General features: G+C 43.3%; 1 protein-coding gene and 1 long non-coding RNA gene across 2 annotated transcripts in view; both read left to right on the plus strand.

Moving 5' to 3' along the window:
• LOC117761843 (phospholipid phosphatase-related protein type 5-like) overlaps window positions 1-5,539 on the plus strand; it is a 43,235-nt gene extending 37,696 nt beyond the window's left edge. The window contains 5 exon segments of the mRNA XM_034586136.1: window positions 715-835; window positions 1,216-1,466; window positions 2,952-3,128; window positions 4,182-4,331; window positions 4,958-5,539. Coding sequence (XP_034442027.1) covers window positions 715-835; window positions 1,216-1,466; window positions 2,952-3,128; window positions 4,182-4,331; window positions 4,958-4,990 — 732 coding nt within the window. The 3' untranslated portion in view covers window positions 4,991-5,539.
• A 384-nt stretch (window positions 5,540-5,923) lies between these two features.
• Window positions 5,924-13,519, plus strand: LOC117761847. Its single transcript, XR_004613891.1, has 3 exons — window positions 5,924-7,071; window positions 10,739-10,742; window positions 13,508-13,519. It is a non-coding gene; the product is annotated as an uncharacterized LOC117761847 (long non-coding RNA).
• The last annotated feature ends 5,643 nt before the right edge of the window (window positions 13,520-19,162 follow it).

A 19,162-nucleotide genomic window follows, 5' to 3' on the forward strand; every position in this document is an offset into this window, starting at 1 on the left:
CCTGGACAGTTTGCTCCCCCCGAGACCTTTACAGGATAAGTGGTATGGTTAGCCTGATGGATGGATGGATGGATGGCAGAATAGAGGAAAGACCTACAAGCCATCACATTATCCTTACAAAATACTTTTTCTCTCACCTCCTAGGTTTTATCCAAATAACTGGCTTATTTTCAGTTTGCATTTCATGTGTTAACAGCCACCTGGTCTCATCCTTTTAAAAATTGTCTTCATTATCTTACCATTTACATCAAGTAAAATGCACAAAGGAAAACAAAAAGGTCTATCATTTAGATGCTCTGAAAACCAACAATGCTCTTCTTCTCCTTCCAGTTTAAACACTGAGAGGTAAAATACCTCTCAGTGGGCATATAGAGACGTATGTCCACTGAATTAGCTGTGCTCATAGAGTCTAATGCAGTTGAATGTAGCTGTTTTAGTGAAATTCATTTTTATGTCTTTAATGTACAGATTTTTGTTGACACTGTCATAAACATGAACTCAGCCTTGATGTTTTAGTTCAGGGTTTAGTTGTTCTGTGCTGCGTTATATTCAGATATTCTCCGATATTTGCTGCTCTCGTGCATTTATATGTGAAGGTTAAAACATAAGAAACAAATACCAATATACAGTAAAGTAGTCCAGTCAGTCCTTAACCGCACCGTTTTAGCTTTCTATCTGACGTGTTTGTGTTTCTTCTTTCTTCCTGTGTCCCAGATCCTGATCGGGGAAGTGACCAGTTTCTTTGTGAAGACAGAGGGAGCTCAGGAGAAAACCATAGTGACTGCCGACTGCTGTTATTTCAACCCTCTCCTCCGCAGGATCGTTCGTTTTCTAGGTCAGTCGCTGTCATAACTTTACCTCTTTTCTGACCGTACCGAGGCTCATTAAGACTTACACCACACTCCTCTGCTGAGTGTGTGTACTGAGCAGAAACAGATCTCGTCCTTAGTTTGGAAACTGTGGTTAAATTTATTTTGCCAGTCCTGTCCTGCTGATGTGATCTGTTCCATCATCTCCAGTCTGTATTTATCCAAGTTAGTGATGGACTTATGTTAAGGAAACATAATAGCAAAGGCTGCATCCGTCTGACCTCTCCCTCCCACACAGAGAACAGTCAGTCTGACCATTCCATTCCCATCTCTGACTCTCACTGCTCTCAGCGTCTCACTTTTTGATTTACTTTACACACTCCCTCTCGCTCTTCTGGTCTCTCAGGTGTCTACTCCTTCGGCCTCTTCACCACCACCATCTTTGCCAACGCTGGTCAAGTGGTGACAGGAAACCAGACCCCTCATTTCCTGTCTGCCTGCAGGCCAAACTACACGGCTCTGGGGTGCCAGTCTCCGCTGCAGTACATCACAGAGCGCCGAGCCTGCACGGGAAACCCGTACTTGGTGGCATCCGCCCGCAAATCCTTCCCCTCCAAAGACGCAGCTCTCAGCTTTTACTCAGCCATCTACACAGTGGTAGGGAAACATGTAGGGGCCGTGGGAAGAGGGAGACACTACAGAGTTATTGAGGGATAAGATGACATAATGTGTGTTGATGACTGACTGTTTTGTTTGTCTAGAAATAACTGGAAAGTGCAGAATTCAACATGCTTTTATTTTACTCAAACTTTACTAAAGGGGAATTTAATAAAGTAAATTTGTATATAGTTTATAATGAAGAACCCTTAATAAAGGGTTTTATAAGTTTGTACTAATGAACAACAACTACTACTAACAAATGCTAATTAATGATAGAAATTAGCTACAACGTGAATACTATACGAACATTTCATAAAAAGGATAAAGTTACAATGTTCTGACTGACAGCAATTTGCTTCAAATCATTTATGATTGGTCTGTTTATGTCAAGATGTTGGGAAGCTGACAAATACGCAATCTGCAATTAAAGCAATTATATACTAAATTTAAACTTCAATTAAGAAAACTGCAAGGATTATAGATTATATGAGCTTGAATAATAATAAATAAATGTAATGTTAAGAATTAAATGTATGAGAGGGAAAATTGAGCGTAGTGAATAAATTACTTAATATTAGACAAATTAAATATAAAGTGTAGCTTGGGGTTCCCTTTTTCTTCTTTCTTATAAACTCCTCTTCACAATCTTAAACACTTTTGTAATAAACAAGCTCAACACATCTTAACACTTGAAAAGGCTTTACACCTTCTTTTCTTCGTATTTCCCACTTTTATCTCCCTGGACGTACATGCATGGTCTCCTCTCGTCTCTCCCCTGTGGGTCTATCTCACTCACTGACACGAGTTGCAATAATTGGCTGAGTAGTCTCAGCGCATGCAATTGGTCTGTGAGTTTCACCGGCTGCTAAACGAGTTCCATTAAGTCCAGAAAATCCTGACTGTTAGAGACAGTAATGCTCTGTCATCATTTAATGATTCAATTATACTGTAGGTCTAGGTAGTGATCCTTTAACTGACTTTAAACAATGTTGTAAGACATGTACACCTTAAATACAAACAGTGACAGAAGATTAAATTAAATAAGGTTAATATATTTGAATTTTAAGTAGTAAATTGGCAGGATTTTAAATCAAACCTTTAAGAACACAACCGCTTTAAAGTGGTACGTTCATACTGACTTTTTTTCACACTGTTTATTTGTGTGTTGGACCATCAGCAGCAGATGTTAAGATTCACTCTGATCCACAAAACCTCAATAATGTTTTTGATTGCAGCGTCAATTTTCTGTATTTTCAGCAGTCAACCAATCACAGCAGTGTTTAATGATTTTGTGGCTCATCAGAGCAGCTTTAAACCAGTGCAGAGGGCGGCCTCTTGTGGCTTATTCAAGCTGTTCATCCCATTAGTCCATTGAAGCTGTGGCACAGTTTGGATGAAATGCTGTGGATTCAACCCCTGGTGCAGCTCACACTGAACAAACAACACTACGTTTCATATTCAGGGTGTGTTTGTGTCTTCCAGATGTACGTGACCCTGGTGTTCCGGACCAAAGGCACCCGTCTGACCAAGCCCACCCTCTGCCTGGTGCTGCTGTCGCTGGCCGTGCTGGTGGGGGTGGTGAGGGTGACTGAACACAGAAACCACTGGAACGATGTCGTGGCCGGGTTTGTTACCGGAGGGGCCATTGCTGCCTTCCTGGTGAGAAGGAGGGATAGATAACATTTCAGGGATCAAACACAGGTGAAGGAGGAGATAGTGGTAGCTGGATGTACTGCAGCAGGAGAGATGGACTGCCTTTGTGATAGAGGACACACACACACACACACACACACACACACACACACACACACACACACACACACACACACACACACACACACACACACACACACACACACACACTATGAATGTGACTGGGTTGACCTGAAGGCACATTCATATAGTCCCATTTAAGCCGTGTTCCAACTGCAGGAACTTCTCCAGCAACTAGGAACCTTTGCAGGAACTCCTTGTGTTTCCACTGCAGAGACCAGGGTCTAAATAAATATTTTGACCCCCTTGCTTGCAGCGCTAAACATTTACCTGTTTGGTTGAGGACTACAGTATTTTATATCAGCCACTATTTTTAAAAACCTGTAGCTTAATTCAAGTCAAAGCACATTTAAAACAACCACAGTTGACCAATGAGCTGAAGAGGCTTTAAATACAAGAAAACAATAATATATATATGAAAAACAGAGAATGATTTGAAAATACAAAAGCAATAAAATGTCAAACATTGTAAAGGATTAAGATATTGCACAATAGCAGATGAAATCAAGGTCTTGTGCTCAAGTTGAAAGCCAGTGAGAGGAAATGCAAAGATTTAAACGTTTCCAGCCGTTCTGATATGAATATAGTTAAGCTTTTCCAGAGATTGGTTAGCTCTATTTTTGAGCCCCAAAAAAGATTATGGAGCCACAGAAGGAAACCTATGACAGAGGGACCTGGGTATATTTGTTGAAGAGGTCTCAAAGCTTTTGGCCAAAGATCTTCTAGAAACAGTGATAACGTTAAAGCTCAAAGTGCTGACTGTGGCTCATCTTAACACTAAAGCTTAATTTCAGTCTCTGCCTCTCAAACTGTAAGTGCCCTCTTCAGAATCTGTTTCCGTGCACACTCAGAGCATGACACACACACTCATCCATCTCTGCAGTGGAGCGAATCTCTCCCCTCCTTTTTTATTTCCCTCTGTTCTTTGCTCTCCATCAGGTGTCATGTGTGATCAACAATTTCCTGCCAACCCAGATAGGAACGCCGACTCCTCCTCCTCCACAGCGCCCTCTAGAGCCCTCTGTCGGGCTCCCTCTGCTCAGCCTGCCCCGCGTGGAGAGTCCACTCGAAAAGTTAAGTGGCCTCCAGGTAAGGGGTGGGTGACAGATCGTTGATAAAATAATCAAACAGATCAACAGAATGCAATAAACGTATAGTGTATGTATTTCTTTAAATTGAGAGGGTTTGTCAACACAAATACTTATTACCTCCACCAAAGAGTTTTCTCCTTTGTTTGTTTGTAAGCAACATTAAACAAAAATTACATTTTGGTGCAGATCCAGATCGGGGGGTAAATCCAGGAATTTTTTTTTTTTTCACTTTCTTTCTATTCTTATCTATGAGTGTGTGAAATTTGGTGCAGCTTGATTGAACGTAAGGGGACTGTTGGGCCTTGGGTGGAGGTTTGATCCCCACTCAGTGCCATATAGTATTTAAATACTGTATGTTAGGAGATTGTTTTGTTACTTATCTCCTCCCTAATAACCTCAATTGTTTCATTACATCTCTGTGTTTCTTACATGCTTCTTCCTGTCTGCTTCCTCTGTTGTGTGCATCCTTTCTCTTTTCTAGACGAGGTCATTCTCCATTCTTGTCTCTTGCTGTTTTAGTCGAGTTTATCTTCCCTGTTCCCTCAGGTTTTACCTCCCTGTTGTTTTCTACTCCCTCGCTCTCTACGTCACCTGAACCTCTGTTTCTCCTTTCCCTCCTGTTAGGCTCCAGGGCTACCGTATTCTGAGATCACATGACCATCAGCCAATCCCATCCCCCACCCCTCCCGATGTGCTCCTCCCCTCACGGCGTTGCCTCACCAGCGCAGTCTAGACCTGCCCACCGAAAGTCCCCCGCCCTGCCCCGCCCACCCCAAAGGACGACATCCTCTCCGTCGAATCAAATCAACGCAGGTGTGAAAGGCCGACCGATCACAGGGAGGAGGACAGCGCACACATGCACACGGCGAGCCTGGAGGAGAGAACCTGTCGTTGTGAAGACCAATATGAGACAGAGACCTGTCCTTCTGTCCAGTTTATCCTCTGAGATGGTCTCACCTTTTCTTTTGGGTGTAAAAGACCCCTTATGAGACTTGCCAAAGCCAGAGGTGTTGAAGCAATACTGTGTCACACTCCCTTGTCTTTTCTTTACACAAAGACTCAACTTTAAAGACTGTTGGCTGGTGATGACTTGATAAAACACACAACAATAAAACATAAATTGAGGGTTTGGGGACGGAAGAATATCCCAATCACTACTGAATCGTCCTCAAAAGACCACATTCTGACACTCAGGACAATAAAATGGAAAAAAAAGACATCATCTAATCAAAAAGCAGGCGCCACCGAGAATTACGATACAGAAGATTTTTTCTGTCATAAAGGACTAACAAGAGATGCTGTCGAAGAGGAAAGCGCTTTTGTAAATTATAGCACAGATGAACCAGTTTAGCGTTCAGTCATCAGTGTTGTTTCTTTACCTGTTTAGGGAGAATATCGGTTTGATCTCTTGCTGTACATTGTGTGAAGTGATAGACGGGAGATTTACACACACTACAGCTGTGTTTGTGATTCACGTAGACTGCACGTAAAGATGGACGACGCGTCTCCATTTCCTCCCACTATCCAGAAAGGAACCTGAAGTAGCCTGGATACGAACGCCACCATAGATCAGAGCCGCTACTACTTTTTAGTTGGATCAATAAATATAAAGGAGGCAGGATTCAAGGACTCAGTGAAATGTAGGGGGTGGGCCTGTTTCTGTGCAGACATATCAAGTGAACAGTAAATAGATCAATAAAATACAATAATACAAAATATTTTTAGATAGAATTATATGTATACAATTACAAATCTTAGAGTAATTTCCAAAAGCAGTACACACAGTCAGGTTTCCGGAACTTTACCTGGTGTTCAAATGAATGACGTATACTGCAGCCAGCCACCAGGTGGAGATCAAGACACTTAGGCTTCAATTTAGGGCAGCTGTCATATCGTCCATCTTTATATACAGTCTACACTGAAACCATGTTTGGGTTGGAGCATCAGTTAACTCATCCCTGTAGAGAACTGAACTGACCTTCCAAACATTTTAACTACTTAATATTCAGGTGTGTGTGTATGTATGTCTGTGTGTGTGTGTGTGTATGTATGTATGTCTGTGTGTGTGTGTTATGAATATGTGTAGGTTCTACGTCCATGCTGTGAAATATTTGGAAAAGTTTTATTATAAAGTTTTATACAAATTCTTTGTCAGTGTCCGTTCCCATAAAATCCACCATCCACTGTGTCCCTTACACCCTGTCATGCTTGGTCTTCGTTGTTTAATTTCAAATAACTTTTATCTAAATACATGACACACAACATGTTACCAAAACAAATGTGTGATAAGATTGTTTTTTGTTATTTTTCCTATCTGCCATCATTTCCTCACACCGACTATGAATCCAATGGCGCAGACCATGTGTGTGACACAAAGCTACGATCTCTAGACTTTTGTATAGTTTTGTACAGTGAATAGGTTTCTCAACACAGTATATACCACATTGTCATTATGTTTCAAGTGTGAGAACAGTGAGACGCAACCTGAGACTGTCCTGCAGGAACACGAGTAGTAGCCTGATCTGAAGCAGGAATGTAGCGCAGTGGAGAAGTGTTTGAAATCCTGATGTGTGTGTGGTGGTGGTGGCTGACATCTTGCTTTGGTTCTGCTCAGTTCAAAAGGACAGACAGGCTGCCAGTGGGAGAGTGTGCAGTGGCTTATATACAGAAGACATATGGTTTTATTAAGCATGTGTGAGTGTGTGTGTGAGTGTGTATGCTTATTGGTGTGTGTGTGTGTGTATGATGAACACATTGTATGGCAGCGTAACTGTTAATTTGGTTTTCTTAAGTGAAACAGTCAAAGGTAGCTGCTATAATTACACACTTGTGTTAGTGCGTAAGTGCAGGCCTTCACAGGACCCCCTGCCGAGGCGTCCCAACTATGCCTGTTATAGCAGAAGGTGCTCATTATAGCTTTGAGATTAGCCACAGTAACACTACATCTTTTTTTTTTGTAAACAACCGAAGGGATAGAGAACACCCACGTTAATATGTCTTTGTTTTGTATTTATTTAACAAAATAAATGGCAATTACCACACGCTGCTGCCTGAATTGCACTTTTTGTTTGCTTCGTTTGAAGACCTCCCACACCTCAGTAAGGGTTGGACTGTGATTGGCTGTGAGTTGTGAGATAGGCTTTCTGGTTCCCATTTGTAATGTGTATAAAAAAGCACAATAACTATAAATTTCTCCCGTAAGAGAATGTGTGTGAGTATGTGTGTTACATCAAGTCTCCTTTCTCTCTATGAAAGCCAGCTTTTCACTCCATCTCTGAGTGTCCCCCATCAGAACCAAGATAAACCTGCCTGATGTCTGACATGATCAGGCAACACATTGTACAATATAGTATTGAGTGAGCACAATCCGGCCCTTATACCTGCACCATTTCTTTTGTTGTCACGTCTGTCCGTTTGTCCGTTTGTGAGCAAAATCACCAAAACCACCATGACACTTGGTGGCAGGATGTGCTATGGGTCAGCAAAGAACCCATTCAATTTGGGATCCAAGAGGTTTATTTTTCACTTTCTTTATCATTGCATTTTTCAACATTTTTACCATTGTCCCAGGGAATAAGTCATGGATCTTAATGAAAACTATCAGGCATATTTAGGCAGCTGATATCTATGGGTGTGTGTAATTTGGTGCAGATCCAAATAGAAATCTGGATCTGGTGTGGTTTCATAAGGGCCTTGGCGCAGGTCTGAGCTCTACAGAGTGACATTGCCAGACCTATTTTGTGCATATCTGTGTGCTGATGATAATAAATACATCCTGAATGTCACTCAACTAAGAGCAATAGCTGTATTTCACAGCAGACATTTTGACCTATTTGTTAATGTGTGTCTAATATCAACTGTTCTGTCATGGCAGTGAGCCAGTAACCCAAACAGCTGAATAGACTTCAACCATCATTCATTATATTATTCCAACCTGCGCACTTCTCCTTCTGTTAAAATACATGTTAAAATAGTTTTCCATGAAAAGGCCAATCCACAGTGTTGTGTTTTACTGTAACAGATTTGTATTCCATGTCGGATCTTGAGTATTGGAGGTGTGTCACAATGTCGCAGTACCGTACGTTACATACTAATAGTTGTAATTACAGGAAGACAGAAGAAGCCATCCTGGATTGCCTCCGCTAATTAAATCTCACAAAGAGAAAACACAAATTACACAACTTGTTTTCATTTTGTGCAGCTGGGAGCAGCTCCAGCATTCGTTTCCCCCAGTAGCTCACTTGTATATAGTGATTTCTGTCACTTTTACAATGCAAACACACCAGAACTGTATACTGCAGGGAACTCATGGGAAAGCACTGCCCCCCAGTGGCCAGCTGAGCAATAGGAATGGAAGTGTAAATGTAAAATATATCATTTCTATGTATAAATTGCTCTGACTCAATTTATTGTGAGGTGCCCACATTTGCATTTAATTCAAAGATGGAAATATCTGTAAAAGTGAATATCACAACTTTCAATATGACAAATTATTTTGGATTTTTTTCCTTGGAAGACACCGTGTTGAAGAAAAAAAGAGTTGTCGTAAGCAGCTGTGACCACAGGGTGGCAGTGTTCACCGCGCCTCACCCAGGATAAAGCCTGGAGAGAGAGAAGCTTTCAGAATCCAGATGAAATGTTTGTGAAATCAAATGGCACATTAGGCATGTAAAAATATGCTTAAACAGAAAAGAGCTTTTTAAAATGTTTTCTTCTTTTCCACTTGAGACCTCGGCTGGCCCACATTAGGCATTAGTCATCAAGCTAATAAATGTAATGTAATGGCACAATTACTTTGAAATGCAGACACAGGCCATTCCTCTTTCTTTTCTCTCCCAATTACCCCATGTCTCCCCCCACTCTCCCTCTTTGTGTTCCTTTGAGTTTGTGTTTGTCAGTCTTGTTAATGACAAGACACACACACACTCACACACCCAACCACACACACACACACACACACACACACACACACACACACACACACACACACACAAACAAACAACCACACACAAGCACACAGAACTCTCAGCACTCTCGACAACATTATCTTTTCCGGAAATTGCTTCTCAAGCACAGCCGGAGCCCCATTAGAAAAGAAGAGCTCTACGCTGTAACCTTTTTAAAAAGCCATTAGTGATGCACCTGCTCTCTCTCTCTTTCTCTCTCTCTCTCTCTCTCTCGCTCTGTCTCTCTCTCTCTCCCTCTCTCTCTGTTCCTATTTGTCTCTCTTGTTAACACTGACACACACACATACACAAATTGGTCCTCACAACCACAGAAGCACACACACACATACACACACTGTTTCTCCACCCTGATTGCCAGCTTCCCCCGTTCCCAACCCTACAAACTGACTACTGAGCACCATAAGCATCCTTCCACTCCAATTAGAGTGTGAATCACTGACACTTTTAAAGTTCTGCCTCAGAGTGAAAAAAAAAAATAAATAAATAGAAAAAAAAGCTCATTTAATAATTCACATGTGTTCTTCTAATGGCGAGTGAGGGTTAAAACCAGTGAGTGATTCTCTTTCAGAGAGACACAAGCAGATATTTCATGATATATCGTGTCACTAAAGTCAACAGACCGGGCTCACTCCAGTAAAAACAAATGAGGAGCTCATTCCGATGATTCATATGTTCGAGGCACACTGTACGAATTAGTTTTTAATTATGAATGGTGCGGCCTCTTGTGGTGATGTCATGTTTTTTTAAATACCTAAGTATTTAAAGCCATTAGCCTGAGAGAGAAGTGATTTGTATTTGCTTTGGTCGACGGCTGACTCAATGCTTACGTCACTTTGTACCAGAGCCAAGTGAATGTGAGTGACACGACATAATCCTCATAGACATGCTAACACGTGTAAAACATATATGCATTAGGAAGAACACTGTCTCTGGGCCCATTGTTTGTTCATGAATTAGCATCTGGGGGCATCAACCGATATTTTGGGGCTTGTGGTGTAGACAGCGGATATCTGGGCCAAGACTCTTCTGTTCGCCGTTCGCTATTCACAATCTTACTAGTTTCTTTTGTCACATGAGTCGAACACACAAAACACAACCAGTGATACTTTTTATAGGTGTTTTAAATCCAGACCACATTTTGATTCATCTCTATTAACAGCTGTCTGCGTATGCATTCAGATGAATTAAAAAGCTGATAGCCAATGAATCTCTGTGAATATGTTCCGTCTCTTTTGCTCTCCACACGGTTTGTTTACCGTCAGACGTGATTGGTCAAACTAGAAACAGAAACCCGAAGGCTTCCTGCCCTAAAAGCTTGTCCCTCGCCTTCAGATTCTGTATATTCACGTGTAGAATCTCAGGAGCAACATATTAAATGGGGACTCATTAGAAACTTGAGCGGTGCTACTACATATGACATCTGATCGATAACCTCAAGTGATGTCACTTTAGTCATTTGAGTCTACAAGTTTGAAAGACCAGTAGGTGCAGAGTTAGAACGAGGAGTTATGAGACCTGTGTGTCTAACCATCTGCGCTTGATGCATGAGGATCTATCAGCCTCTAATAGCACACACAAATCTCTGACTGCACTGTCACGTTGCATTGTGGGTTGTGTAGGCGCCGGTTTTTGACAAGCATGAAGAATGTGTGGAATAAAAAAAAGACGTTATCTCGGGTTCTGCTGCATTGATTTCGGCCTTTTTCTTTCATTATCCGTGATAAGTCCGACAATGTTATAAGAGTACAATGCTAAATCGATGGGGTGCTCGTTTAAGCATTACGCTCGCTGGGAAAAAAGCATTTGTCAGGACGGAAAAGAAAAGAAAACACTTGTGGATGCCAGATCAAAGCCAAACAGTTCAGTTCAGAGACGTTTTAATTATGTCAGAGGGTGATATGTGATTATATGATATAGGGCTGTGACTGTGTGTGTGGGTCTGCCTAGGACTTCCTGTGATGAGCTGAACTTTGCTCTCCGACTCAGTGTCTGTCTGTTTGGCGTAATGCTCCTGACCCAGAAGTCACACACTGTCTGGGGCTGAACCACTGTGTGTGCGTGTGTGTGTGTGTGTATGTATGTGTGAAAAGCAAGTGTGTGTGAGAGGGCGAGAGAGACGGAGTGAGTGTGTGAACTGAGAGAGATAAAAAGTACGAGGATGAGCATAGTTTATTGCATCCCAAAACAAACCAGCAGCCCCTGGGTAATAAAAATGTACTATCTGTCACAGTAAATTACAAATATTGGTCTTTGCCTTGCTGCAGTCTCCTGATTATGCTCAATGGTCTGCCTCTGACAATTATGAAGCCATTAACACTGCGTATGTGTGTGTGTGAGGGTGTGTGTGTGTGTGTGTGTGAGAGAGAGAAAGAGACTGTATGGCTGCTCATTTATTTCATGAAATATGCTATCAGTTTTTTTTATGGCCTTGAAGGCTCCAGTGCCTTACAGCATCAGCCTTGTGGGCTCTCAAACATCCAATTTACATGTTTGCTGTGTGTCTGTCTCTAAGTGCCGCACAAAGGCTGCGTCTGCCGCTCTGCTCCTGATGTGCTGCAGCGAAATAAAGACAGCGAGGAAAAGACAGGAGAGACTAAATGAGGAAAAAATGAAGATAAGTCGCTGTGGAGCAAAGAATGTTGACAAAAGCCAGTTTAGCTCCTGTGTGGATCATTACTGAGCATCGTGGCAATAACACACACAGACACACACACACACACACATTTTGGGTTGAGAGGGGCAGCTCCTTTTCAGGGACCAGATGAGGAGAGGATTATAAAAGGCCTAACCACCAATCCCATCCAGCATGTCCGCTAAGGAAGACCATCAACCGGATACAGAGGTCCCAGGAGACTGGATTAGGAGTCGGAACACACATACACACACACACACACATCCATTCACACACACACACGCACCTTTGTTGAAACCCTGCAGGGAACACCACTCAAAACACACAATCTGGGCCTCATCTTCTATTATGATTTCAGCGCTAATGACTGACAGAGCAGTGGCTTTATCTAACAAGATGTTCCTCTATTTCTGTGTTTGTGTCTCAACAGTCTTTATTTATATCTCAGTAGATATATCAAAATATAAAAACAGTCATTGTTTATAAAAGCATCAGTTGTGAGTTTAGAACGTAACTGTGTTGTTGTATTGATGTACTGTTGTGTCATATTGTAGCGCTTCATACTGTCAGCGTTTTTTCCTGTTTTCTGAATTACTCTAATGGTGAATGAACAGCACAAAGTACTGCAATGGCCGCGGAGTTGAGGCAAATATTTTATAGCAGTGTAAGCTTGGAAAAGGTAGGGAGCAAGCTTTGGTTATTTCTTGCATGGCTGTTGCACAAGCTTGCATTGAATTGTACTGGTCTGTCCACCCCCGTTGTGGAGAATACAAACAAGAGACTGAAGGAGTCACAAAACACCACAGAGGTGTAATTAATGCAGAGTGTTTTTAACATGTTCTATTGTGACCACACACACTGGAAAATAAAAGGACTAATTAAGTCTCTAATACAAAACGACATTGACACTTTCTTCCTCAAGATTTAGCTGTAACTAACGGCACCAAACGCTCTGTCGGCTCTGTGGGTGCAGGGATATCAGTGAGTCATCCACTCTTACACGTGCATAGAGCGTAACAGTGACCGCCCACTTTGTCTCTGGTCCCGGAAGTAAATTTCCCTTTCATTTTCTCCTTTGACATTTCCGAACGTCCTCATTAAAAAAAGTCTGGAACCGGGCAGACCAGCTAAGGGATTTATTGTGACCATAAAACATTTGATTCAGGGCAAAACAAGTAGAAAAATGGACCAAAGGCAAAGGTAAAATACTGTGTGCAGGATTATTTTTAGAGTGATTGAACTACACATCCCATAAACCTTTGCAAATTATCCCTGTCCAGTGACCTCCATCATGCTTCTTGTCGAATTGAACCTTGTTGCAGTGATTTTCACCCCTTTGGACCGCAGCATGTTAGACAGACAGTGACGCTGAACCATCTGATCTGTCAACAGGATTTTCACCGCTGTGGTAAACATTTCCATGGTAACAGTGAGCTCCACCAATCGGAGACGTCGCCATTACACCTAAAGATTAAGGGTAGTGTAGTAATTCTCCCTGACATCACCAATAAAGGAGTTTTTTTTTTAAAATGCAGTTGATATGATACAAATTTGCAGCTTCTAGCTTGTACTAAGTCTACATTGGACAGGTACAATTCTATGGCTTATGATCAAAATCTCTATTTAGAAAATGAATGGGATTTTGACCCCTGGAAGCTGTTGAGCCCAATAAAGCAAAACAGCGACCGCCCACTTTCAGAACAGCTCTGGTTTTCATTCATTTTGTCCACTGACGGTTTAGAGAATCCTTTCTTATATCTTATCCTCCGATCGTATAGCCGACATCATCTTTGCATTTGTGGTAAACATTTCCATGGTAACAGCGAGCTCCACCAAATACAGACGTTTTTTCTTTTAAGACATAAGACATAAAGAGCTTAAAACATCGTTGTGGTAAATCTACCTTGGATGGTCACATTATTATGGCCGATAATTACAATCGCTATTCAGATAATGAATGGGTTTTTTTTACTTTAGAAACCATGCTGTACAGCTCCATACCCCAAACCATTTATTTCCATGTTAGCAGAGCTCCATCAACCATTGGTCCCGTCAATGGTCCCCGGACCCTCGATTGGATAACGCTGCACTATTAGGGCATGCTCTTTGACGGCAGGCCTGGATGGAGGCATGGACAAAACGAGAAGGAGAAGAGGAGGAGGAGGAAGAGGAGGAGGAGGAGAGGAGGAGAAGAGCAGAGGAGGAGGAGGAGAGGTGAGAGGTTGCAGCTGAGTTGCATGGGATGCTGCTGCTGATGCTGATGCTGCTGCTGCTGCTGCATCGGCTCCATCGCTCCATCCCTCCCCGGGTGAGAGTGGAAAAACAAGGAGTGGTTATGTGATTCCCCCACAAGCAGGAGGAGAAGCGCACGGGAGAGAAAGGAGGAGAGAGGAGGGGAGGCGGGGGGCGTTTCCCTGCACAGTGTAGTCTTTTCTCACACTTCAGCATGGATACAATGTGCGGCGTGTGGAGCGGCTTCCTGCAGGAGGACACACAATCAAAAACAAGGTGCACAAGCGGTAAGTTGAATCTTTTTTTACATCTCACCACGAAAAGCGACGTGGACACAGTTCAGTGCGCGGCGCCGCTGCTGCTCCCATCACTTTGCACCCTCCTCATATTCACACATATTTGTTGACTATCCCTAAAGTGAAGGATAAAAAAAACTAGATTTTAATCAGAGAGATCCGGGTTATTATTTGTGGAGCAGTGCGCATGGCACGGGATTTGACGCCCGATCAATCTCTGGGCTTTGCGATTTGATAACTGAACAGGTTGGTCCCATCAGCATCAGCACCAATAAGTGCCTGTTAAACCCCTGGATGGAGAATTGCACCTGCACGCCGCGTTCATGTCGAACCCACAGCGTGTCCGCCAGCCTCCTTTGTACAATACAGACCAAACCATCTCCTTCCTGCTCCCTGCAAAGGGTTAAAGGCTCGATCCCCTCTGAACCGGGTCCTTGTCAGTGGCAGCGGATGTATTTACAAACAAAGAAAAGCTTCATATCCAAGCCTGTCACGTAGAGGACAGGTGGTGGCTATCTGCAATTTTACAGTGCCTGTCTGCTGTTATCTGGGCTAGTAGGCCAACTAGCCTAAATGCATTTAAATGCAGCAAACATTAAGAAAGACAAAGTGGCTGTGTTAAGTTTGTCACTGAAAGTTTGGCTCCAAAAGGCAGGAGGGTGTTTTCTTTATTCTGCAACTTTAGGCAGAATTTGATGCCACCACTATCTTGTTGATTTTCTTTCCACCTGGGTAGTGATTGTTAGACTCCACAGTGTGGCCAGAATGACTGGAAAGATTTGCTGTGGCAGGCATAAGCATAAGCATCCTCATAACAGCATCTTTAGTTCCAAGCAATTAGGCGGTAATGTGCAAGAGGCAGCCCCAGCGTCCGCTCGCTCTCCTGTCTCCATCTCAGTGTCTTGTCTTTTGCCACTTGCATTCTATCTGACATTAGGTCTGAGGATTGATAAGTCTGCGTGCGTCACGCATAACCACGGAACACAGACCGATTTTCTTTCATTAGGCCCTCCAGCTGGAGCCAGCTCACTTTCAATCAAGTCAATTCAGGAAATGGATTTTCTTATAAATGCAAACCAGATGTCCTGTGGCACGAGATAAACTTCTCATCCAATCTAAAGAAAGTATCGGGAACGAAGGTTTGATCATAAATAAGCAGATGTGGCCCAGTTTGGGAAAAGTAAAACTGTGGTGACAAGAAGAAAAAAGGAGAAGGCGGCTGGTCCACACAGTCAAGTCTGCAGCCGCAGGCACACCCATATGTGAGTGTCATGCTATCATAGCTCAGCTTCCACATACACAGCCAGAACCACACTGAAGCATGTCTTCAAATTAGACGGAGGCATCCCAGTGACACCGAGCAGACACACACCGGTCCTGTGTGGTGAAGAGGGCAGCAGCAGGGTGTATTTTTACACCAGATCTCTCACACCTACGTACATCTCTTCACAGCTCTTGGTGAGAACAGAAGACACGTCCACTTGAGTTGTCATCATCAGCGGCCCCAGACGTGGACAGTTGGGGAGGAGGCCGAGGTGAGGAGAGAGAGATGAGGAGAGGAGGATTGGAGGAGTGAAGGTAATGAGGAAAGACCAGTGTCAGGATATCGTTTGACGTGAAGGTCCTCGGCTTTAGATTTGCGTTACAGTGACAACGGGTAGTGAAGTCGATTAACCACGTTTGGGGCGTTAGTGAGTCAAGGGGGACCGTCAGTGGCAAATGGGAACTTTTCCGGGAGTGTAGGGTTTCAGGGTGAACAGGTTTGCTAAGTGGGGGGTATGTGTGTTTGTCTGGTTGGATAAAAATGCTGATCGTAGGATGACAAAGTAGGAAGGAGCGCAGGGAAGAGGCCGTAAACACAGGGCAAGAGTGGGAAACAACCAGGGTGGGGATTACAATCATCAGAGAGGAAAGGTTACGAGAAGAAGGCAGACAGTCAAGTCATGCTTGTACATGTCTGTGGTGCTGATGCAAACCCACCCCCACCCACTAACGCCCCCCACCACCACCACCAACACCACTTCCCCAATGAATATCCCTCGCTCTCGTTCTCTCCTCCTCCTCTCCTGATTGACAACTACTGTGTCTCTAATTGGCAAGTGTGGATGGTGAAGAGTTGGGCTTATTCTCCATGGGACAGACCAAGAAAGAGATAAAGAGGGAGAGAGAGTGTGTGTGTAGAGGGGGAGGAGATGGGGGAAGGACATACCAGGGAGTCTTCACACAGTGAGAAAGGGGAGAGGAGGAAGGAGATAGATGGGGAAAAGGAGGTGGGAAATGCATTGGAAGAAGGTGGGAGTTGAGGAGGAGGCGATGGAGGTGAGGGCTGAACATCTGTTTGGTAATCGGTCTCTCCCCTCCGTGCAGTAGAACACACACTGACACCTATTTGATAATTGGTGAGCCGGCCCTCTCCCTCAGCGCTCGGCTAAATGGTTGCTTGATACTGGGGGGAGCGATGGGACTGGCTGTTGGCAGTGTAATCTGTTTACTTGGTGCAGCTCAGGTATACAGGCTGCCTGTGTGTGTGTGTGTGTGTCTGTGTTTGTGTGGCTGTGGCGTAAAAAAGCTTACAATTGGGTTATTAGTCCAACAATGTGCTCAAGATGTGACTTGAATCGCGCGTGAAATGTGCATTATAACCTCCGAGCCACGCCGCTGAATTGCTATTGAAGGATAAATATGATCTCTTTTGTCTGTCTTGTCCCAGGTGCTGTCCTTTAAGATTTGCCTCCACACAGACCTCCTCCTCTTCCACGCTGCAATCTCATTGTGCAGGAGCCGAACGGATGCACGCAGAGGAAGAAAAGGGGGGGCGAATGAGCTCCAGTACCGAGAGCAGTGGGATGGAGGGGAGGAGGTGGGCCTCTTTGCTCCGGTCTCGACCACGGGTATTCTTGGGTTGATAATACAGATGTGGATGTTATTGCTTGAGAATACGCGTAGTCGAGTGGAAGCTCTGTCATCTACACTGGACCAAAAGCAGAGCACTATTCAGTAGACGACAATGGCAGACACAGATAGATGTATAGCAAAAGCTGAGGAGGTGACACACACACACACACACACACACACACACACACACACACACACACACACACACACGGGGTGGATTTTAATTAAGCACCCAGAGGTGATGTTTTATGGGAAAAGGCTTATTTTGTTCAATCAGAGAGGTTTTATTTCTTTAATAGAAGGCAATCAGGGCTAGCCAGGTGCCCAAATCAAATCAAGCCCCTGAAAAAGGTTTTATCATCGTAGGTTTATCAACCATGTCACTCCTCACACCTGTGGAGGAAATGAGTTTTTACGTCGCCCGGCCATGTTCAGCGTCTCCTGCAGAGGCGCTGGTGGGGAAGATTTGCACCATGCCACTAAGCTAAACCCTCCCAGGAATTAGTTCAGGGAGCTTAACACAAAAGTCTCCCGACTCAGACGTTAATTTCAAACCTTCTTGATTACATACCCTTGTCTGTCACTCGTACACACACAAGTGAGCCCATAATCTTATCACTTCTTTCACAGTCCTTCACACTCGGCAGCCAACGGACATTTTATAGTTTGCAAAATCTGTGGCAAAAAATTGCTTTTTTGTGGTTTTCCTTGGACGTAAATGGTTGCAATTCTACCTCTGCTACGGTATGTTATTACCGTGCATAACCATCATCCCTTTTTTGCACTACAAACTACCCGTGCACTCCTATTTTTGACTCCCTGGCTTATGCTAAAAATATGTGAGAGTTCGGTGCCTGTAGCTGCAGCAACAGGAGACAGTAACACATGAGGACAAGTCAAGGCTTGCACCCGTGGCTGACATTTCAGCATTCGGCTCAGCTGACTGGCTACCGTGATGGAGACTGAGAAGCACACACACACACACACAGTATATGTATATATATATATATATATATATATATATATATGTTTATATATATTGCATGAGAGTTAAAATGATCTACATGCCAGTAGAGAGTCGGGGGATTGATGGAGTTTATGAAAACAAGCAGATCCCTGTATGTATAAAGCTGGGTTCACTGGGTCCATGTGCCGGTGGGGAAATAAGGGGCTGATTGATTTTATGGGTAACTATTTTTAGTCAGAGTGATGGATGTTTATGTCTTTTATTGATCAGGGTTAGGTGTGGGTTTGAAGAATTCTTGGACGTCAGGGCATGCTGATTAATCAGGCAGCGAAGGAGCTAGAATAAAACATCCTGAGTTACATTTCTGGTACATTAGCATTATTGCTAAGTATTATAAATTAGAAAATCAACATTTCATTGCACATTCAGCAATATATTAGCATCTGTTTGTAAATGTGCCCATGATAAATTACTCTATCATTTATTATTCCATGATTTCTTGCAACTGAGTAAGCAAATCTCATATTTATTAGCACGCTGTATAATTGTAATTTATATGAATTTCACTCCAAGGCTGTGTAAACTTGTTGATCGGGCAAAGCCATTTCTGTGGCTTTGTGTGTATTTGTGTATGCATGTGTGTGTGTGTGTGCGCGCTTCTAAGCAACAAAATGACTATTGTGAGCACAGCTCCAGGTGCCTAGCAACCAAATCGCTCTGTTTCCTTGGCAACAGTTGCCTCGCACTCACTGTGTGGGTGATTGGCAGCCTTGACAACGGAGACGGAGTGACACTTGACCTCGCGTGCTGAATGGGAAGAGGAGAAAGAATGAGCGAGAA

The sequence above is a fragment of the Hippoglossus hippoglossus genome, chromosome 1, assembly GCF_009819705.1.
Source record: "Hippoglossus hippoglossus isolate fHipHip1 chromosome 1, fHipHip1.pri, whole genome shotgun sequence".
NCBI classification, from domain to species: Eukaryota; Metazoa; Chordata; class Actinopteri; order Pleuronectiformes; family Pleuronectidae; genus Hippoglossus; species Hippoglossus hippoglossus.